At 41.6% G+C, this 23241-nt stretch overlaps 1 protein-coding gene across 11 annotated transcripts in view; it reads right to left on the bottom strand.

Annotated features, from left to right (window-relative positions):
• Positions 1 to 23241, bottom strand: part of OFD1 (OFD1 centriole and centriolar satellite protein) — a 225715-nt gene that overhangs the window by 173733 nt on the left and 28741 nt on the right. For 10 of the 11 annotated variants that reach the window (XM_068268379.1, XM_068268378.1, XM_068268382.1 and 7 more), the window contains exons 9-16: positions 22347 to 22453; positions 21148 to 21267; positions 14638 to 14711; positions 13355 to 13446; positions 11885 to 12074; positions 10558 to 10688; positions 8885 to 8996; positions 4842 to 5435 (exon numbers count right to left, since the gene is read on the bottom strand). In XM_068268379.1, coding sequence (XP_068124480.1) covers positions 4842 to 5435; positions 8885 to 8996; positions 10558 to 10688; positions 11885 to 12074; positions 13355 to 13446; positions 14638 to 14711; positions 21148 to 21267; positions 22347 to 22453 — 1420 coding nt within the window. The remainder of the gene's footprint in view (positions 1 to 4841; positions 5436 to 8884; positions 8997 to 10557; positions 10689 to 11884; positions 12075 to 13354; positions 13447 to 14637; positions 14712 to 21147; positions 21268 to 22346; positions 22454 to 23241) is intronic. The other variant, XM_068268384.1, reaches the window with a different exon arrangement.

Raw genomic sequence — 23241 nt, 5'->3', positions numbered from 1 at the left:
GGTATAGCTGTGTGTCATCGGCGTAGCAGTGGTACGTCAGGCCATGTCATTGGATAAGTGTACCGAGTGGCAACATGTAGATTGCAAACAGCAGAGGGGATAGGATTGATCCTTGTAGCACCCCGAATTGTAGAGGTGCAGGTTTGGACATTATAGGTCCTAGGGATACTCTCTGTGTTCTGTCAGTCAGGAATGATCTGAACCACTGGAGGACTGATCCACTGATTCCACAGTACTCCTGCAGTCTGTTAAGCAGGATTTCATGGTCAACTGTATCAAAAGCCGCTGAGAGATCCAACAGGATTAGGATGGAGCATTCCCCTCTGTCCCTTGCCATGAGCAGATCGTTGCAGACTTGGATGAGGGCTGTTTCACAGCTGTGGTGTTTCTTAAAGCCAGATTGTAGAGGGTCCAGGATGTTGTTTACTGACAGCCTGGTTTCAAGTTGCAGATAGACAGCCTTTTCAATAACTTTACCTAAGAAGGGGAGGTTGGAGACAGGTCTGTAGCTGCCCATAGCATCTGGATCCATGGAAGGTTTTTTAAGAAGGGGCTTGATGATTCCTTCTTTTAGAGAGGTAGGAAACCTCCCTGCTTGCAGAGAGCAATTTACTATTTTGTGAAATGCTGGACCAAGCAGGTCCGGGCATTTCAGCATATGTTTAGTTGGTCCAGGGTCCAGGTCGCAGGTTGTCTGGCAGAGACGACAGAGGATGTCTGAGATCTCTTCCTCACTAATACTTTTGAAGTCAGTCCAGGGTGTTAGGTTGTTTTTGCAGCTATTTCCATTAGTTGCATGAGTCTTGGGTGCTGTGGACTGAATGAGAGACCGAATAGAAGATACTTTGTCAGCAAAGTAGCAAGCAAATTTCTCACAGAGCTCCTTTGAGGGAGTTATAGTGGGTTTTAGACAGGATGGATTACATAGTCTATCAACTGTGCGGAATAGTTGGGCTGGTCTGTTGGCGGCCTTTGCGATCTCCTGTGATAGGTAGGAGGATTTTTTCTTGGTGGTCGCATTTTGGTAGCTTTCCAGGTGAGAGACAAGGGTGTGTTTATCTTTTGAATTCTGAGATTTTCGCCACTTCCTTTCTAGTCTGCGCACTTCTTTCTTTATGTCCTTTTAGTGAGCTGTCAAACCACCGTGCATGGTGAAGTGGTGTAGATCGTTTGATGCGAACTGGAGTGAGGGCGTCATAGGCAGATGACACTGCATGGTTGTATATCAGGACCATGGAGTCTGGGTCTGCGCAATGATTGGTTAGTGCGTCGAAGTTGAGGATATTCTGAACGTGCTGGGGTGAGAAATCTTTCAGTGAACGGTATTTGATGAGTTCTTTCCCTCTGTGTTTTATCGCTGGTGCTGTCAGAGAGAAGTGGATGGTGTGGTGGTCTGACCATACCACTGGGTTTATATCCATGTGTGATATTAAAAGTCCGGAATGAAATATAAGATCCAGGGTGTGCCCTTTCGTGTGGGTGGGGAGGTTGACAGCCTGAGAGAGACCCAGTTCACTCATTATGAGAAGTAGTTCACTTCCTAGCTGGGAGTCGTGATCATCCACCCATGCATTGAAGTCTCCCAGGATGATCCATCTAGGGTGTTCCACTGTTACGCAGGATAAGAGTTCAGATATTTCCTTAAGAAAGGCTGGACCATTTTTGGGGGGGCGGTATATGAGCAATATGTTGATGTTTACTTCTGCTGACAGTTGAGCTGCAAGACATTCAAAGGTTTCAGTGGGGCCTATGGGCAGGGGCCTTATGTTCAAAGAGGATCTGAAGCATATGGCAACCCCCCCACCCTTGCGGACTTGTCTCTCACAGTGCAAGACTGAATAATTGGTCGGCAAGGTTGCTTCAAGAGTTGGGCCTGCATGCTTCCCAAGCCAGGTCTCTGTCAAAAAGGTCAAATCAGAGAGCTCTATTAGGTCATGTATAGTTGCAGTCTTATTATTTATCGATCTGGCATTGCAGAGTGTGGCTGTGATTGAGCTTTGCTGGGGATGTTTTTTAGACTTCACTGTCAAACTTGTTATCCTTTGCCTGGTGTTGCTTCCCTGGTGTATATTTTTGGATGCACTACCTCTCCGCCCCCTTCTGCATTTCCTGAGTATCCCAAAGGATTTTAAGAGGAGAGCTAGTGAGGTGTTAATTTGTAATTGTTCCTTGGGAGGGCAGGCAGAGAGAAGGTCCTTTGATGAGTATTTGTATGTTGACATTAGAGACAATAGACTTGTTCAGATAGCTTGTACTTCTGGAGTCCTGCTGAGATCAAAGGGGATCTGTGCAAACTCCTTTCATTCCTACACAGAGTTGGATCATAGATTTATTTTAAGTAAAGTTCCTTGTTTTAGAGTTAGATGATAAATGATAACATAAATGTGGAAAATAGTCACTTGGTGCATATGCCTTGGATAATGAATAAAGGATTACTCACAGGGTGGAGTGAGGGCAATCACAGGCAATCAAGTTTTCAGACAGGTTGAGGGTCTTGTTTCAGGTCAGCTGTTAGAAGGCTTGGTGTGTTCAGCAGAGGTAAGCTTCATGGAGGATTTCAATCCAGTTTAAATCTCTGCCATCCAAAGTAATCCAATTGTTCTGGTTGGTTGTAGTTGTAGCCTTGGTCGTGGTGGGTGGAATTCCTCTGTATTTTGAGTCCAGTTTCAGCACAAATAGGTTTAAAGGTGTAGAAATCTGAGACAAGGTCTGGAGCAGCTTAAGAGAGCTGCAGCCCGGCTGGGCGCGCTCAGGAATAGAACATTAGAAGCAAAAAAAATTTCATTTTTATTTTCAGGTACATAGCTTTTTTTATAACATTGCATCATTCTCTAATCAGTTTTCACAATACACTCAGCACGTTAAATGATTTCACAGAGCAGGATACTGACCCTTGAACTTTTCTCTGCAGAAAAACCATAAACGAAGAACAATGAGAGACAGTTGAGATCTATGCTTTAAAAGACAGTGCTGTCCACGAAGCTCAAAGAAGCTCTTTTTCATAGATAACAAATTAAGTTTCATAACTCTTCCTGTACTGGAAACAATTTGTGACACATATCTGTGCTAATAATGTTTTATTTCTTAGCAGTACTACACATACAATTCATTAGATCATAAGTTTATTTTCACTTCAGATTCCCTTTAAAGGACATCAAAGGTGAAAATAAACTGATGAGAAAAACAATTACCGTATATCCTCCTTCACCTAAAAATGACTTTTTTTTAGCCTACAGTTTTATTTTATATTTAAATCTAGTTTTTAAATGTTTACTGTTTCATTGCCTCTGCTTAATGACACCTTCATTGAAGTATGCCAGATCTATGAATTATTGACCCTTTTTATCTCTTTCCTGCTCTCAGAAGCCATTTACTGACAGGGAAGTATTTTATGGCTGTAAATACTTATCAGTGAGGGTTATGCTATAGTCCGACCCAGTCCTGACCCGAACAGAAACTGTCACTTGCATACCTGATGTTTAACTCATCAGGCAGATGAGGAAAAAAAAGGAACACAGCCTACTTATTTTGTGCTTGGCTCTATACATACACATGTCTAGCTCAACATGTCACCTCGGTTGTCCTTTAAAAAGAAGTGGGAGAGAGAGGGAGAGAGAGAGAGAGAGAGAGAGAGAGAGAGAGAGAGAGAGAGAGAGAGAGAGAGAGAGAGAGAGAGAGAGAGAGAGAGCAATATAGGGTAAATCCGTGATAAAACGTATAACATGATTAAACATCCTTAAAGAAAACCTGAACTGAAAATTAAAAGTCAATATAAGCATACACAAGTCATACTTACCTTCCATGTAGTCTACTCCTCAGTGTCTTTCACCTGTCCCGCGTCCTGTTTGTTCACTATGATCAAGGGAATTTTCCGTCCTCCATTTTGAAAATGGCCATTACCCATAACAGCTTTCTGGTCAGCACACAGTTAAACTGTAACATCGCCCACTTGAGCCATGGGAAAACATGTACATTACCTGGTACATCAGTTTTCCTCTCAGCTATAACTGACAGCAACTGATATATTTCAGATCTGACAAAATATTGTCAGACTTGGAATGGATTATTGTCAGAAGAAAATGGTGAGCTTCTGAAAGGAACTGATGGCAAGGTAACTATGTAATGTTCATTTGAAGTTACCTCATGTGTTTGTTTTAAATATTTTTACTCAGTACAGGTGCTCTTTAAAGGAAACCTTAACTATATTTTTATGCGTTGCAGGTCCAACCGCAACACGTAAAAATGTATGTGTTCATGTCTGCGGTAGCTTCCTGCACCAGTAGGAATGCATGCAAAGGTATGCGTGGCAACCCGCCGACTCAGAGTCGACAAAAATGAAACTAGCTGGCAGCGGGGGACCGGAGGAGCCATGAGTGACGGTGAGGGCACAGGATGGCTGCAGGGGGCTGGTAGATGACCCAGGTAAGTGAAACTTTTTTTTTTTTTTTTTTTTTTTTTTTTTTAGAGCTGAGATTCCCTTTAATTTAGGAAAATTAGCAAAAGTGCTGTCATTTTGAACACAGGAAGGATGTGTGTAAAAATAAAAACTGAGCATAGCAAAAATGTCAGTGTATAGAAAATGTAACCAAATAAAAAAAGTTCTACCCACCATACAAAAAACATTAGCTGCACCAAAAAAACAAAGGAAGCCACAGGCCTTCCCATGTTCAGGTTTGTTGAAGTTTTACTGCGACTAAATAAAAGCTGGTGCAAGTGTTACAGTTATCTGATAACCTTGTCATTTGTTTATACATATCATACTGTATAATGGCAAGTGTAACAAGATCACATAAGGCATAAGGTATTAAAGAGCTACAGGTTAATATGTATGATCAGATTACCTTCTGCAGACACTCTATGTTTGGAACTTGTTTCGCTTCTTGACAAAGGCGTTGAAGACAGCCTACGAGCGGAGGATTTTTTTGACCGAGATGAAGCCATAACTGCTTCAGTTGGCAACAGGCTTTCGAATCTGTGATTCTTTATCCGGTTTAACAAAACATGTTCCTGAGGAGTCAGATTATCTTCTAAAAACGTGACTCTGGGTTGAGGGGCACTCGGCACTGAGGTGAAGTACCCTCGGTTTGTTGCAGTAGCAGTGTGTGGGTAGCTTGGAGTGGAAGCAGCATGGATGACTCTATTTTGATAATTACGGAAAGCATCTTCTACCATCTCTGCTTCTTTTTCAAGTTCCTTAATTCGAGCTTTAGTGTTTGCCACAAACTCCAGGTCTGAATCAGGAGAACTGCTACGCGTCCCCTCAAGGTGGCGATGCTTCAGATCTGCAATGCCACCTGTTTCAACAATAGAATCCATGAAACGGCTTCTCAAAGGCAGTGTATTAATAGAAGCATCAGGGCGAACAGTCTGATTGGCAGGAAAATGTAGCACAGAGCGGTGAGGTGCTTTGGGGATGCTAGGCACACTTTCAAGAGCTGCACAAGCAAGAGAATCACATACAGGAGAGCAGATTAACAGGATAAGAAAAGATATGGACAAAAGTCACCAATAAACGCATGAAAAGCAAAATTCAAATGATTAAAAGAAAAAAACAACATCTATAATTTACATAGTTGCAGAAATATTTATTTGTTTAGGCTCTTTCACACCAGAGCCCTTCCCTGCTTTTCAACGCAAAAGGCAATTCTTTGCATTATCAAGGTAAAATGAAAGTCCATAGACTTTCATTTTACCTTTCACACCCGACGCTGTGTTTCGGTTCGACACACCTGGGAGCCAACGTTTTCCTGTCGAGTTCAATTAATAGCTACCGCCACTGATTGCGTCGCACAGCAGATTCCCGACGACACGCCGCAGGCTATTCAATGCGTGCAGGAGAACGGCTCCTGCACGCATTGTCTGGTGTGAAAGAGCCCTTAAGGAAGAACAGAAAAAAAAAGTGATAGCATACGTGAAAATCATTGCAAACTGAAATTTTCTTGAAATATTGTAAATAAAGTAAATCATGCATTTAAACAATGTTCTGTAAACGTGTTTTAAAAAATAACAGCCTCATAGGAAAGCATTACTTGTGTTTTTCCATTGCGGCAAAATGCCTGCAATTTCAACAGTCTGACCCCTGCCTTGATACACCCCCTGTTCTCCACACTGTTACCATATATACCCGAATACAAGTCGACCTCATGTATAAGTCAACTCCAATATTCGACCTTCTTAAGCTAGAAGTGTTTATTGACTCAAGTGTAAATTTACCCAGCAAAGTTAATGACTACACTTGGGAACCAGGAAGAATGAACAGCTGCACTTGAGGACCAGGAGGGGTTAATGACTGCACTGCATACAGTATTGCTGCCAACAAATCCTTTAGGCCCCCAAGTTCAGCAATTATTCACTCCCCCCTCCTGAAGCCCAGTATTTCCCCCTGCCCCTTTCCTTGTTGTGGCCAGGACTTTCAGACCTGTTTCCTTGGCATTACCTTTATCAAGAAAGTGTCCCTTCCACTGGATAAATTGCTCCAAATAAGAATGTCAATAATAGTACACACATTATTCAGTGTTGCCCGTGACTTATGTATAAGTCGTCCCCTGTACTTTTATTTAGTGAGTCAGACCTACATTTCTAGAGTTATACTCAAGTATATACGGTAAGTAGTAATAGCAGTATGTGATGAAACATTTTGTCATTCTTTTTCAATCTCTGGGAAGAAGTAGTCAAGTGATGCCATCCCTCCTCTACCACCCCCTCCATTTCCAGTGCAGCTAGGCAGGCAGCGTGTCCAATATATTATGGCGCATGGGCATACATTTGACAGGTGCTGGGAAATGTGGGCACTGAGTGAAGCTGCCAGTAGAATATCAGCAATACTGCAGAAATTCTACTATTGCTTTACCCAACCTAGCTCTCTCACTAACATCCCCCCCTCCCCCCCATTCATTCTTAACACTAATCCTCTCCCTACCCTATGCCTAATACTAACCCTCCCCCCAACCCTACACCTAACACTAACCCTACCTTACCTACTCCTAACACTTACCCCTAACTACTCCTAATGCTAACACCCCCTTCCCCCACCTGCACATTGCCTTATATCTGGCACCCAAATGATGAACTGGGTGCCCCTATAGCCACAGTTAACATTGCGGTCTACAGTGGTGCCCAAATTACCTGCCTCGGATGCAGGGGCATCACTAAGGCCTAATAGGAGGTGGCATATCTTGGACTTCTAGAGCTCAGTATGGAGTAGAAAAATGACCACTTAAAATATTTACAGGCCTTTTCATAAAGACTTTGAGAATTTTCACCGTAATCAACATTATAATCTGAAACAAGTGATTACAAGATTATACATCTGATCACAATAAGCAGAATACATAATTTAAAAAAGAAAAAAACAAAGCATATCATACAGAAAATTACAATAAAAAACAAAACAAAAAGGAAGTATTGCATCATACTCTAAAACAATTAAACACAACCCTACTTATTAATCACCATCCCTCAATTACTGATATTATAGTCAGTGCACCCAGACTATAAGTTTTACCCAGTCCACCCAGATCAAAAATTCCATTGCCGGCAGATTTTCTCTTTGGGTCAAAACAAAAACTATGCATGTTGCAAGCTTTTTACAGACTTGAAGCCCATCTTAAAGAGAACCAGAGATGAAGCACCCTCATGTATTTTATTACATTTATCAGTGGGAACATGACAGTAAACACCTACCCTGCTTTTAGTTTTATTCTTCTCAGTCTAATCTATCTGTTATCAACTGTGATAAGAATCCATCGACTATTCAGTCGAGGTTTGACCTGGAATCATTATAGCTGAGTCACTCTCTTCTGTGGAGTCTTTTCAAGCCCAAGCCTGCCCCCTCCTTGCTCAAATTTCATGCTTTACATACTGAGAGCTGTGATGATATGGGAGGGGCTGATGCTGCAGGAAAAATCTCTGTCTAACAGACAAGTGTGGCTGTGTGATCTGTGTGCTCTGTCTGTGCAGCCAGTCATCATTATTATCTACTGTATGCAGTTTCATTACTATGAGAGACACTTCCTACAGGCAGCCACAAAGCATACCAGAATATGAAGTTGAAAGCACACAGATGAAAGCCTACAGCAGCCCTTCTTGTCTATAGTCTCATATAGCCTAGACAGCACATCCAGAACACCTCATAACCTGGAAACAGAAGGAATATGAGCCGGCGGCCATATTGGATATTTCCTGGAGCAATAATGGATAAAAAGCACTCAAAAAGGCACACCAGAGTGGCGAAATTATCAGGTGGAGCATTTATTCTTTACAAGCTATCAACTGATATGTTTATTTTGTGTGAATCGTTCATCTCTGGTTCCCTTTAATGCCAACTTTCAAAAACGACAGTATTTTATAGGGAGGGAGTACCAAGTGATTCCCATACCCTCAATAGGAACTCGCTTCCTCCACACCCATAACACATTTGGATGAGCGACACACTGTGCTTTCAGAGCTGTCAGCAACACAAATTCTGGACACCTGATTATTAAGTGGGTAGCACCTCCCTTACTCTCCCACTGTGCCAATTCCAGGAAAGGAGGGATATGGGGCCATCTTTAAAGTGGCTTCTAGAAGAGCTTAAAAAGAAGAGAGAAACAGGACCAGGGTCCAAAGAAAACCTGTTTGGGAGGTTAATATAAGGTTTTTCATTATGTAGGTACATTAATCCATCCTTGCTTTTTAATTTGTAAAAGTAAAAATGTCAGGTACTGAATCTATGGCAAATACATAATGAACAAGCCTAATGGAAAGCCAAGCCTCTGTATATACTCTACTGAATATATCAACAAGAACTGATAAAATAATAAGTGTCAAGGAAGGACTCCAGTAGCAATATGTTGAAATGTACAGTGTAGCTGCAAAAGATTTCATTAATCAAAAGAGGTCAAACCTTGCTGTGTTTGTCTCAGCTGAAAATCCAGTTGCTCTACTTGTATATTTAATCTTTTCAACGCTTCCTCACGATTTAGCAGCTGCATCTTCATCTCAAGACCCCGCTCCATCTGTAAAATATCAAAAGCGGTCAAATCAGCTGAGAGGACTAGCAAAGTTGTACGCACAAGATTACCTCTCCAGTCCTCTTAAGTCATGTGAAGCAATAGGTATAGCAAGTTCTATGAAAACTGAACTCTAGGCAGTTACATACAAAGCTACAGTATAATATATGTGAAATGTTTTTCCATTTAAAACATATGTAGTTCTATCAAGCCGATCCAGTCATTAAAATGGCTTTAGACAGGCCAGTAAGGCCTCGTTCACATCTAGCTAACGCAGATGGCTGTGCAATCTGAACGCAACGCGTACGATCGCACTACATCTGCGCCGCTGCCCACTGTGCTGCTGATCCCATCCATTGACAAGTGATGGGATCAGCTCTGCGCTTCCGGGCAAAATGCATGCAGCAGTACGCAAGCGCATCGAACTGCTGCACAGCGCAGTAGATGTGACCGGTAGAAGGGCAGTCTATGCCCTTCTGCCATTCCGGCGGTACGCAGGGTGTCAGCGTTGCGCAGCAGTGCTTAAAAGCGCCCTAGATGTGAACGAGGCCTAAGACAGTATAGCCAGCAACCTGAACTCCCTGTTTTCGTTACACTTCAATCACATACAGTCAGAGCAAAACCTGAGGAGCTGCAGGACATGCAGGTACTCATGTTGGTTTAATACCAAATATAACTTTTATGACTATATAACTATTAAAAAGTTTAAAGATTTCAGTTTTAGCTCTTTGGAAGGTAATTTTTCTAGACTTGATGGAAAAAAACACTACTCCAAGATTCAGTTGAGTAACAGAGCAATTACAAAGTATAAAGCTTAAAGAGGAACTCCAGCCTAAACAAACATAGTAGACGAGTAGTTACAGGCAGCACCCAACTATCTAGATGCGACGTGCAATTGGTCGTTGTCCCTCTGTCTCCAGGAACAGCAAGCAGAAACTCCAAGAGAAGAGACCCAGCACCGTCTTCAAGTGTATTATAAGCTCTTTTATTTATTTAAAGCATTGATACTTTAAATAAAAGAGCTTATAATACACTTGAAGATGGTGCTGGGTCTCTTCTCTTGGAGTTAAACAAACATACTGTCATTAAGTTACATTAGTTATGTTGATTAAAATAGAGAGAATATAATCTCTTACCCACACTGTTTTAAAAGAACAGACAAATGTTTGATTTCATGATGGCAGCCATCTTTTTAGTTGAAAGGTGGTGACAGGGAGCATGAGACACAGTTCCAACTGTCCTGTGTCCTGATCACCTCTCCCAGTTGCTAGGCAACGTGAACAACAACATAGGAAATCCCATCATGCTCTGCACAGCATCAGGGAAAAAAAGTCTGGGCTTTTTTTCTTTCATGGGTGGAGCTTAGCTAAAAATGCAGCTAAAATGATGCTTTGGTAAGAAAAACAAAGTTCTGATGCTGTGAAACTGTTAAAAAAACACCAAGCCTTTTCAGTTCTGCTGAGTAGATTTTTAGTACGGAGGTTCACTATAAGTTCAATTCAATAGGTGTAGTGTGCAATAGAAAACAATCAGAACATGTTGAATCCAGTGGTGACTTTTAACTGACCTCTAATTCTAGTTGCTTTTCAAGGATCTCTCTTTGGATTTTGAACTCATCCTGGTCAAACTTCCTGGCAGCCTCCATTCTTTTCAGGTCATCTTGAAGAGAAAGAAATTCACCAGAAGGCTGCGATATCCCTGAAAATGGAAGTTAGGAGTCACATGACTTTGATGCAACAGTGTATACTTCAGCATGTGGCAATTACAATCTGCCATGTGCAACTTAAATGGAAAAATGAAATTGTGCCGAGGTGGGACTCTATTGGTCTATTTTCAAGATGCATTAATATCCGTGTTCTCCCCAGCGTGCTTTAGCTGGGCACTCCCAGAAGGAGATGTGTGAGCTGTGCACCGCGGTGCTGGAGAGGCCCAGAGCTGCAGTCTGTATGCAACATTTGCAGCGAACAGCCTAGTGCATAGGCTTTCAGTGATTCCGTTGGCACCTACTGTGTCGACAATCTGAATCCATAATTACTGTGTTCTGCTTATCAGAACTGAACGAATGGATACAATCTGATTTCTCCTCTACCATTCCTTGCCTTCTTCCCTCCACATTATCCTACTCTCTTCCACTGGAGATATATATGGTTTATATAATTGCAATTCTAGCTACCCTAGACATTTTCACTGAACCTATTTAGAGAAAGGTTAGAAACCTCTACGGAAGGGTGTTTTCTTGGAGTCTAAAGTTGCACTTTACAGCCAACAACTGTCCAATCAAGTTTTCAAGAAGAGAATGCTGGGGTGAAGTCTAGCACAAGCAAGGCACAGTATTAGTACGGTCACTTCCACAGCTTCAACCTGTCTTATGCCAAAATTCAAACCAACATTTGCATAACTTTTAATGTTTCCAAGGCAGAATTAGCCATTAGGCACATGTATAGAGATGAAACTATTAAAGGCCTTGGAGACGTTTGACTAGCGATACCATAATTGGAAGGACAGGTGTTCCCAAAGTGGTTTAACCCCTGCAACTCACTGCTAAATTCAGTTTTACACCATGACTAATGACATTACTGCTGCCAGCTATAGCCATCTTTCCCTCCCCATTACCTACTGTTGCAAGCTATAACCCTCTTTCCCTCCCCATTACCTACTGCTGCCACCTATAGCCATCTTTCCCTCCCCATTTCATTCTTTACCCCCTCTTCACCATTTAGTTTGCTAGGTGTGTAAGAGACATGGCATCTATTAATGACTGAAGTTAAAATCTCTAGGTTTTGGTGCTTGTAGGTAGCTCAGATGCAAGTCCAGCATTGAGTGTTTCTCAAGATAATATAAAGCCACAGATAGTGAAGGTTTTCTAAAAGTCAATACAAAGAGCACAATCTCACTTTCTCTAAGTACGTGATTTTCCTTCTGCAGTTCATCCAGTTGCTTTTTTAGTAACTTGACTTGGGCCTCAAGTTCCACCTTTTCTTCCTGCACTAGAGGATAATCTGCAAATTCCTTCAACTTGTCAGTTAAATGATGGTTCTGATGGGTCACTGCTGACATCTGAGCTCTCAGAGTGTCCACCTCCATCTATAATAAAAGAAAACCTGTTTGAAATAAAAAAAAAAAAAAAAACACAACACACAGCAGAGACTGATGTAATAACAACTAATCAAGTTGTGAGCTCATCTCAGTGAGCGCAATGACTTGACATGTTTCCTATGAGTCTTAATTTATTGTATGATACTAACCCCCGCCTTGCCTCCCCTCGTATATTTCTCCACAAATGAGAGTGGACTTATCTCATTTGTGAACATGGAATTGTTTCTAGTAGATGCCATTTTTTTTAGAAGAAAGGATAACCGATTACTACGTAAGGTTAATAATTGCTAAAAATGTGATTCATAGTTCAATGATGAGTTTAGACTTAAAACTATGTATGTTGTTAAATAAAAGTAATAGCCGGGTGAGGGGAAAAGATAAGGGTGGATTGCTACTTTCCCTCACCAGTTAGCTCCTTTTCTGGCACCTTTTGCGTCTCTTTCCACCTCCTCTTTAGGTTAGAGAGATGGATTGAATGCAGGCAGGGTTTTTTCCTCTTGGGTTTTGAAACCCGTGTAGTTAGCATTTTGGCCACAAGATGGCCACAGCGCGTAAACATCCGAGGCGGAAATCACGCAGAATGGTTACTTGGTAACCACTAGCGCGTGATGGAAGGCCCGGATGACGTCGGCGGAAGTGAGGGTGTGTCAGAGTGACGGCGGTGCGCCTAAATAGGCGGAAGACGCCGTCTCTCGCACACTAGAAGCCAACGACACGCTCCACACAGATGTACTGGACGGACCCACGTGACCCACTTCACAGGGACCTAAGGCATGCTATCTTGCCCCTCTGATGAGGCCCCCAGCAACTATGGGCGAAACGGCTGTTGGGGCAGCAACCCTGGAACATCCCTAAGCGCACCCACGCTTCCATTCTCATCCATGCCTGCCACCACATGTCTACACTGACGCAAGTATAGCCTGCACTGCTCATATTTCTTGCTCCTCGCATGCTGTCTGGCTTGGCTCTGAACGTGCAAGCTTTATGATGTGCTGATGGACTGATCTTGTCACGTTTGCATAATGCATAGAAGTGATTTTGTCTGGACGCTTTGCAGCTATCAGATATGTGCATGAAATGACAATAAATGGTGTCAGTTTTATCCTGAGAGTGCCTGCCAGCCTTTCCTTCCTTGTGAAATAACTAATTAATGGGTATCGCTCTATCCAGAGATAATGAAATGTCTTATATTGGGTTCAGGTATAACTGCACAGCTGTAACATAACACTTAAACAATATTCCTAGAACAACTATTTGAGGTGTACTACCTCCAGGTGTTTAGTGCGAGAGAGGGCTTGCTCCAGCTCTTGCTTCTTCATATTAATAATGATTGTGTCTTCACGCAACCGTGCAGCTTCCTCTGAAAACAAAGCACAAAATCAAATCAGGTGTACTTCTTACTCCTCTACCTATTCTGAAATTGTACATAAAAGGAAAGAAAAAAAAACATACCAAAAGCATTACACTTCTTCCTAGAAATTGCCAGAATTTCATGTGAACATTTATGGAAAGAAAAACCAGGTTGAAAGTCACATTTTCACAATGACAGAGGAAAGGTAATTTAGATTTTTTTTTTATGATCTCTTGACCACATCCTGTTCTACTTCTCTACCACTGCAAGAATAATGCACGTGTTTGGACTCTGCACCATAGTCTAGGTTCCAGTAATGGATTTTGACTCTCCAATCCCGGTTTATTTTTTACCCCTGAAACCTAACCTAACTTTAGCTTCCTTTCTTAACATAAACCCCTTTAATAATACTTACTTTTAGCTGATCCCTGGTTTTAGGCCCTAACAAATAATGCTATCCACCCTTAACCAAACACCAGCCCCTAACTCTGTAAATCAAAGCCTATATACCTAAATAAATAATACGACTCATCTTTTGACGTCTTTGCTATGCCAGTATTTACTACAGTTACCAGAGTGCCTCAGCATTAAACATCTCAGGTGCCTAACAGCACAGACAGAGCAGTTTTGGCTTTAGTGCTGGTCATCTCATCTACTGTCCCTCATTCAACACAAGTAGCGCAGTACAGCACCGATGCTCATAGCACAGGCACACTCAGACCTCCTCAGAGTCATTGTCCATGTTTCTAATGATCAACTCTACTGTGCCATATGCATATAAGTCTTTTCTTCCTCTATGTTTGGCAAGTGAAGATCCCCAATCTCTATAATGATAAAATGATGTGCAAATTGCAAAACGAAGAGAAAATAACACATTTTCTCTCTAAGATGGGCCTTTCTAAGGCCCTGCACAGAGATCTCCTTCTGTTCATTAGTTCAATACACTTGAAAGTGATGATGAAATACATTACAAAAGTCATGACTTTTTATATAACTGGCAACCAAAATATATTAATTTAGAAAAAAACAACTTGTAAATGTTTTGAATAAATGGCATGGCGGTCACTAGTCTACAGCAGATGAAGCATAATATGAAGCTGGGCTGACTAAAGTGCTACAGAAACTGTTAATAGTCATTATATTCAGTCCTACTGCTCCATAATAAGACACAAGACAGCTCTTCACTACATAGTCACCAACCTCTGTTCTTTCTGTCATCGTCGTTGACTTTATGAGATTTCGTCAAGTACTCTTCCTTTAGTTCTATCTGATACCTGTAAAAAAAAAACAAAAAAAACAAAAACAAAACTATAACTACTAGTAAGTGGAAGCCTTTCTACCCCCCAAGGACATCCCAGCGAGGCATCATCGTATTGCATGCTGGTGCAACTACTACACTAGTTCCCTGAATAGCAATCACAATTACTACATGCATTTATATTTTTAACCCATTCAGGTTCCGTGGTTTTCACGCGAGAAATGTTCACCTCCCATTTATTAGCCTATAACTTTATCACTACTTATCACAATGAACTGATCTATATCTTGTTTTTTCCGCCACCAATTTCTTTGGGGGGTACATTTTGCTAAGAGCCACTTTACTGTAAACGCATTTTAACAGGAAGAATAAGAAAAAAATGGAAAAATTAATTATTTCTCAGTTTTCAGCCATTATAGTTTTAAAATAATACATGCCTCCATAATTAAAACTCACGTATTGTATTTGCCCATATGTCCCGGTTATTACACCGTTAAAATTATGTCCCTATCACAATGTATGGCGACAATATTTTATTTGGAAATAAAGGTGCATTTTTTCCATTTTGCATCTATCACTATTAACAAGTTTAAAATAAAAAAAAAATATAGAAATATTTCATCTTTACATTGATATTTAAAAAGTTTAGACCCTTAGGTAAATATTTACATGTTTTTTTTTACTATTGTAATGGTTTTTTTTTTTTTTATAGTAAACATTTTATTTTGGTAGTTTTGGGAGGGTTGGGGGTAAACAATAGATTTATAATGTAAATGTGTGTTCATTTTAATTTATTTTTATTTTCAGGTGTAGTATTACTTTTTGGCCACAAGATGGCGGCCATGAGTTTGTTTACATGACGTCACTCTAAGCGTAACACACGCTTAGAGTGGCGCATCAGGAAGGGAATGGCCAGAAAAGGCACAGCTTCCGAGAGATGCTGTCGCTTTTTCAGTGAGGGAGAGGAATCAGTGATCGGGCACAATAGCCCGATACATTGATTCCATGGCTACCGAATCCGCGGCCGGGAGTGCCCGTGCACGCGCGCTATCGGCCGCGGGGGCGTGCGGTAGCGCGCATGGTTCCTGGACGTAGTTTCTACGTCCAGGAACCAAAATAGGTTAACCATTTATGCCTCCAGGACGTAGTATCTACGTCCAGGAGGCCACGAGCGCATCCGCGCGCTCCCGCGGCCGATCGCGCGCGTGCACGCGCACTCCCGGCCGCGGATTCGGTAGCCCAGGAATCAATGTATCAGGCTATGGTGCCCGATCACTGATTCCTCTCCTCCGCTGAAAAAGCGACAGCTTCTCTCGGAAGCTACGCTTTTTCTGAAGCTCTGTCCCTCTAAGCGTACATTGTACGCTTAGAGTGACGTCATGTAAACAAAATCGAGATTGCCATCTTGTGGCCAAAAAGTAAAACTACAAGTAAAAATATAAAAACATTACAATACACAAATATTTCCCCAAATAAAACACTATTTATATCCCACCCTCCCAAAAATGCCCACATAAAATGTTTAATAAAAAAAAAAAAAAAACATTACTACAAAAAAAAAACAAAAAACACAAAAATATTTACCTAAGGGTCTAAACTTTTTAAATATCTATGTAAAGATGAAATATTTCTCTCTATTTTTTTTTTATAAGCATGTAAATAGTGATGCATGCAAAACGGAAAAAATGCTCTTTTATTTCCAAATAAAATATTGTCGCGATACATTGTGATAGGAACATAATTTAAACGGTGAAATAACCGTGACATATGGGCAAATACAATACGTGGGTTTTAATTATGGGGGCATGTATTATTTTAAAACTATAATGGCCGAAAACTGACAAATAATGAAATTTTTCATTTTTTTTCTTATTCTACCTGTTAAAATGCATTTACAGTAAAGTGGCTCTTAGCAAAATGTACCCCCCAAAGAAAGCCTAATTGGTGGCGGAAAAAACAAGATATAGATCAGTTCATTGTGATAAGTAGTGATAAAGTTATAGGCTAATGAATGAGAGGTGAACATTGCTCGGATGCATAAAGTGAAAACGACTGAAGGCTGAACTGGTTAAGATGGTGGTAGCCTAAATTTGATGCAGCAACCCACAACAAGGGTGGAAGAGTTGCTAGGTCTTATTGCTGTATTTTCAGCAGGGCTGTGGAGTCGGTACAAAAATCTTCCGACTCCAACTCCGACTCCTCAGTTTCTGAAACCACGACTCCGACTCCAACTCCGACTCCGGGTACCCAAAATGCTCAGACTCCGACTCCTTAGTCTAATACTTAACAGGGCTGTGGATTTTGTACAAAAATCATGCGACTCCGACTCCTGACTCCGACTCCTCAGTTTCTGAAACCACGACTCCGACTCCAAGTGCCCAAAATTGCCCCGACTCCGACTCCACAGCCCTGATTTTCAGGGCCGGTTCGCTCATGAAGCAAGATGAAACATTTGCATCAGCCGCAGAGATTACGGAGCAGCATGTTTCTACTGAGTTTACACTAATAGCATGCAATCAGAGTAGGATGAAAAGCGAGAGGAGAGTGAGCAAGGTGAAGAGGTCATCATTGGGGAAAAGCAGCTTGTTGTGCTGTGTTAGGAGTCCGATAGTAAGCGAGGAGGGGGAGGCAGGAGAGCAGCAGTTTCATTTTACTTGCACAGCAGAAGGGAGGAGGTGGCACTTTCCTGACTGAAGAGGAATGGAGTGGCTGAGGGTGAACAGTTTATTTGTCAAAGACTCATAGCCAGCCAGTGTACTATTGTATTGAGCTGCTTGAGTAGGAGTACCGGTAAATTGTCGGGTGCTGTGCAATCATTCCAAATCTGGTGGTGGGAAGTGGGGGCATCCTCACAAGTTTGCCTCGGGCAGCAAAAACTCTAGAACCGGTCCTGTGTATTTTTTTTTAGGTTTTTTTCCTCTTTAAGTCATGCACTAACATAGGAACAATATCATTGTATTTATTATTATTTCTTATTTAAAAATATTAAGAGGTATGCTCATAAAGAAATGGCAAAGGCAAAATTGATAGGATTAGTCCCAATATGAAATCAAATAGGAAAACCGAATACCAGTATATACTGGTACACTGTATTGAAAAGTCTTGTTCATCTTCCCTATCCAAGAAACAAAATTTAGTAAATATTAGGTAATCAAAAATAAAATTCTAATACCTGATACAGTATGTGGATAATGTATACATGACTTCTCATCATGGATACCCATTGTACAGCTGGTCTCTTTCTACCCACAAGGTGCCCACTCATAGGCTGGGGAAGACCAATGTTGTAAGATTGGTACAGCATCTAAGAATGGGAAGGTATGATGTAAGATTGGGTAGATTTTTTTTTTTTTTGCCTTCCTCATTACTACAAAACCAACCTAGGACATTCTGCTCCGTTTAAAGAGACTCTGAAGCCAGTATAAATTCTTCTTTTTAACTTGTATTGCTGTCAAGGACCCTCAGCCCTGTTAAACCGCCGCTATCCCGCGGCAAAACTAGGGGTCTATACCCCCCAAATCACCCTGTAAAATCCACGAATTTCTTGGTCGTGGATTTTGCTGCTCATGGAGGCAGAGCTATGAGCTGCAGCTCTGCCTCCATGCGCGTCAATCTGCCGGCGGATCTCCGCCTCTCTCCCGCCCCTCTCTGTGAAGGCAGATTGAGAGAAGCGGGGAGAGGCGGCGATCAGCCGGGATTGACGCGCTGAGAGGAAGAGCTACAGCCATTAGCTCTGCCTCATTCAGGAAGCGCTCCCCGGACAAAGGAGAGGGGATCTGGGCGGTATAGACCCCTCATTTTGCCGCAGGATAGCAGCAGTTTAGCAGGGCTGAGGGTCCTTGACAACAATACAAGTTAAAAAGAAGAATTTATACTGGCTTCAGAGTCTCTTTAAATGCAGAAACTCATGCCTATTCTCACCTCAAACATAGGAAGCATGGCGGTGCATCCTCAGACTGTGTGTAAGGTTTAAAGCCAAGAAATAGGTTACATGGCTTCATCTTAAAGAGAAACTCCGACCAAGAATTGAACTTTATCCCAATCAGTAGCTGATACCCACTTTTACATGAAAAATATAATGATTTTCACAAACAGACCATCAGGGGGCGCTGTATGACTGATTTTGTGCTGAAACCCCTCCCACAAGAGGCTCTGGTACCGTACGGTACTCTGGGCAAACTGCCACAATGTAACAATGACACACACAGGAAATGGCTGTTTATAGCTGTCTGTTAAAGCCAGAACAGCTACATAATCTGCCCACAGTAACAATGTCACCATGTAATACATGTCAGAATGTGAATCTGGGAGAGGAAAGATTTTACAATGAGCAAACACTGACTAAATCATGTATACATAATTATTGTAAAAATTAAGCACCTTTTTATATTAAATTATTTTCACTTGAGTTCCTCTTTAAACCACCCCTGAATTGGGGAAAAACGACTGAATTAAGCCCATGGAGGGTTAGTTTCCCTCATCCTGAGAACCCTGATGTTGCTCATTGTCTTTGAAATCACTTTCATTCTTGGTCCTCTTCTGTCCCCAGCCTCCTGGCAGTTCCCTCATGCAGTGACAATGGATTTTAAACAGTGCATATGCAAGTTCCGAACCACACATGCACAGTAAAAGAAAGCACTCATGAACAAGCGCTTCCTTTTGCTCTGCAATCATGGTTCAGCACTTACGCATGCACAGTTCTAAATCGCTAGTCACCGCTGGGGAAAATTCTGAGAGGCTCTTCAATTAAGGAAGCCAGTTGAAGAAGAGGACTGGGGACAGGGAACAAGAGGGTGCCCAGAGACAACAATCCGGCTACTTAAAGAGAACCCGAGGTGGGATTTTATTATGCTAGTGGGGCACAGAGGCTGGTTGTGCACACTAACACCAGCCTCTGTTGCCCCATAGTGTTCCTCCAAGAACCCCCTGCGCGTCGCTATACCCCCCCGCAGTGCTGGCGACACGCAGCATGTCGCCAGCACAATGTTTACCTAAGCGCTGTCTGTCAGCGCCACTCCCCCCAATCAGCGGGAGGGAAGGGACACAGGCAGGTAGCGCCGATACGGAGAAGGCGGGGGAGCGGCGCTGACAGACAGCGCTTAGGTAAACATTGTGCTAGTGACACGCTGCGTGTCGCCAGCACTGCGGGGGGGGGGGGTATAGCGGCGCACAGGGGGGTCTTGGAGGCACACCATGGGGCAACAGAGGCTGGTGTTAGTGTGCACAACCAGCCTCTGTGCCCCACTAGCATAATAAAATCCCACCTCGGGATCTCTTTAAGATGGCCATTCACGATACAATTCTCCGGATGATCTATTGTCCGATTCAATCGTATTATCGATCAGAAACAATCATTCTAGCCCACTAACAGAAAGAAAGCTGCTATGCAATTCGATCAGATTAATGGAATCGATCTAAGTAATAGATCAATTCCATCAATCTATTGAAATTGCATAGCAGCTTTCTTTCCGTTATTGGGCTTGTACGATTGTTTCCAATTGATAAAAAGATTGAATCAGAGAATTGTATCCCTCATGGCCACCTTTAGGATGAGGTAATCTAGCCCTCTACAGACTTACTGTATATACTCGAGTATAAGTCTAGACATTTAGGTCTGATTCACTTTGTAAAACTATTGGGGTCGCTTTATACACGAGTAATGAGCAACACTGAGTAATGTGTGTACTAATAGTGACATTCCCATTTGCAGCAATTTACCCTGTGGTAAGTTGTACTTTGAGGAAAGAGAATGCCAAGAAAAATCAGGTCTGAAAGTCTTGGCCACAAAAATTAACAAGGAAAGGGTCAGGAGGGAAATACTGGGCTGCATAAAAGGGAGAGACTAATTGCAACACTCGGGGGGCCAGGTAAAGGTATTGGCAGCACTTAAGGGACAGGAGGGGTTAATGGCTGCAATACTGTATGCAGTACATTCATTAACCCCTCCTCAGCCCCAAGTGCAGCCATTAACATTGATGGGTAGACTTATACTTGCGTCAATAAAAAATTCTAGCTTAATAGGGTTGAATATTGGAGTAGACTTATACACAAGGTTGACTTGTATTCGCGTATATAAGGTAATTCAATATAAAGCTTTACTGAATAATGTGAAAAACACTTTACAAAAGGCCCCCTAATTGTAGCAACCAGGCAAAAGACATCTTTCACTGCCATACCACAGTAAGATGAGGAACATTCTAAACTACCGTACTTCTTTCTGCACATAATTAATTTTGCTACATCCTATGAAATAATATTGAGCAGATTTTAAATTACTATTATTATTTTTGATTTATGTAGCGCCAGCATCTTCCGTGGCGGTGTACAATAGCATACAAGGTATAACAATACAGAGTATACAATACACTTGATACAAGAGGGTATAACAGCTATTACAAACAGAAACAGTTCAACACTTCAATTAATAAGAACAAAAAAAGAATAACTCGGACCTTAGCAGTTCATTTTTCAACTTCTGTTCAAATGTGTCTTCAATGTTCTTTACTTCCAGCTCTCGCTTCCGGAGAAAATCATCCATGGTTTTGTTCTTGTCTTCTTGTAACTTCTGAGTACTAAAAAGGAGCATAAAAGAGCCCTTACTGCCAGATGATTTTTGTGATTGTGGGTTCAATTTCAAAATATGTAAAACAAAGGTTCTATATGATCTGTAAAGTGCTGCACAAATGGGATTCTCTTAGAAAATTTTTAAAAAACATTTAGCATCTGTGGTGACAAGGATGGAACTAGGTGAACTCCACAAAACATCTCTGGTTATTGGAGTATATACATGAACTAGGGCCGGGCTCTAGTTCATGTATATACTGTGTATATACACAATTCATTTTAGCTTTGGAGGCATGGAAAAAGAGGAAAATGTGTCTCACTGCCTCAAACAAGGCTTTTTCCTGGCAATGGGAGTGTGATGGGGGTTTATGTGGCTGGGCCATGCATGCACAGTACAGCACGACTTGGCTGACTGAAGAAAGAGACTGGGCCAGCCAGGGAGGACAGCAAGGGAGCCCACAGTCCACAGGTATACTTCAAATGCATTATATTGTATTACTAGGCTGAGAGGTCATGTGGGAAAGAGCCAACAAGGAAGGGATAACAGTTGCAGACAGTAATAATATGCAGATCCCTAAGGTGTGATTTAACATATACGGTACTATTTCTAGGTATAAAGGATAGATCCACCAGTATTGTATTATTTGATAACAGAGCATAAACCAGAAGCCTCTTACAAAAAAAAAAAAAAAAAAGCAGACACAAAAAAAACAACAACTTAGGCCTTGTGCACATTATAAATCACCAGCACTATCACAAGTGCTGAGCAATTTATACAGTGATTTTCACAGCGCTTTTCACAGAAAAGCGCTTTTATAAGCGCTTTTGCTTAGCGATGATTTTTTTTCACTTCCTGACATCAGTCAGGAAGTGAACTCTTTAACCCGGAAATGAATAAATGCAATGTATTTATTCATAAAAGCGTTTTGGAAATCAATATACAAAGGGCTTTTTCAAGCGCTTTGCGATTTCCCTATACCTTCCTTTGAGCCAAAGCGCTCAGAAAATGGTACATGTAGCACATTTGCGATTTGACAAACTGCAAAATAAAGGTATCAAAAATTGTTACAACAATGCTAATACATACAGCTCAAAACCTTCCATTCTCTGACGAAGCTCAATTTCTCTACTTCGGACCACCTCAATCTCATTCAGGAGAATCTGTCGCTGAGCATACACTTCCTTGGATTCAATCTGTAAACAGAAAAGTCTGAAAAATTACAGGGAACCAGCAGGTATTTGGGCTGTAGTAGGATTTAAAGTCCCAGAATGCGGCAACAGGAAACTGTGCAAAGAGCTAACCAGTTAAATGAGAAGAAAGCTGGGATTAGTATACCGTACACCAGTTTATACAGAGAAACACCTTCAGTGATCACATCAATATATAAAATAGTGCTCCAGTAAAAAAGGAAACACTGCCTGAGATAGGGAAGGGAAGTATGGAGGCCATCCTGGAAGCCTCATATAGATGCAGTCTACCGGTAAGTCTAAGAAGTATTTTATAACTACATCCTCCAGAATGACCATAACTTGAGAGACCACAGAGAAGTAGTCTTACCTCATTTAGGGTGGGGTGACCAACTGCAAGACCTTCTCTTTAAGCAAGATATGTCATTTGGAAGGAAGGTCTATTCTTTAGTGCTTATGAAAGTTGTTGGGATAGAGTCGACCATGTTGCTGTTTTGCAGATTTGGTCTACCGAAGCCCCTGCTCTCTCTGCCCATGATATAGAGAGATCTTGTGGAATGTGCGGTCACTTGAAAGGAGACTGGTTGAACTGTCATGACATATGCCTGGTGAATTGTTAGTCTAATCCATCGGGCGATTGTATTTTTGGTTGCCTGTTGGCCTTTCCTTTGGCCTGTGAATATTATCAGCAAGTTATTAGATACTCTCCATTCTTTGATTTTCTCCAGGTGGATAAGAATAGCTCTTCTTACATCCAGGAGATGGAAAGACCTTTCTTTGTAGATTTTTGGATT

Source organism: Hyperolius riggenbachi, chromosome 2, assembly GCF_040937935.1.
Source record: "Hyperolius riggenbachi isolate aHypRig1 chromosome 2, aHypRig1.pri, whole genome shotgun sequence".
In the NCBI taxonomy this organism is placed as follows: domain Eukaryota; kingdom Metazoa; phylum Chordata; class Amphibia; order Anura; family Hyperoliidae; genus Hyperolius; species Hyperolius riggenbachi.
The sequence above is the reverse complement of the archived record's forward strand: the minus strand, read 5'-3'. Positions and strand labels throughout refer to the sequence as shown.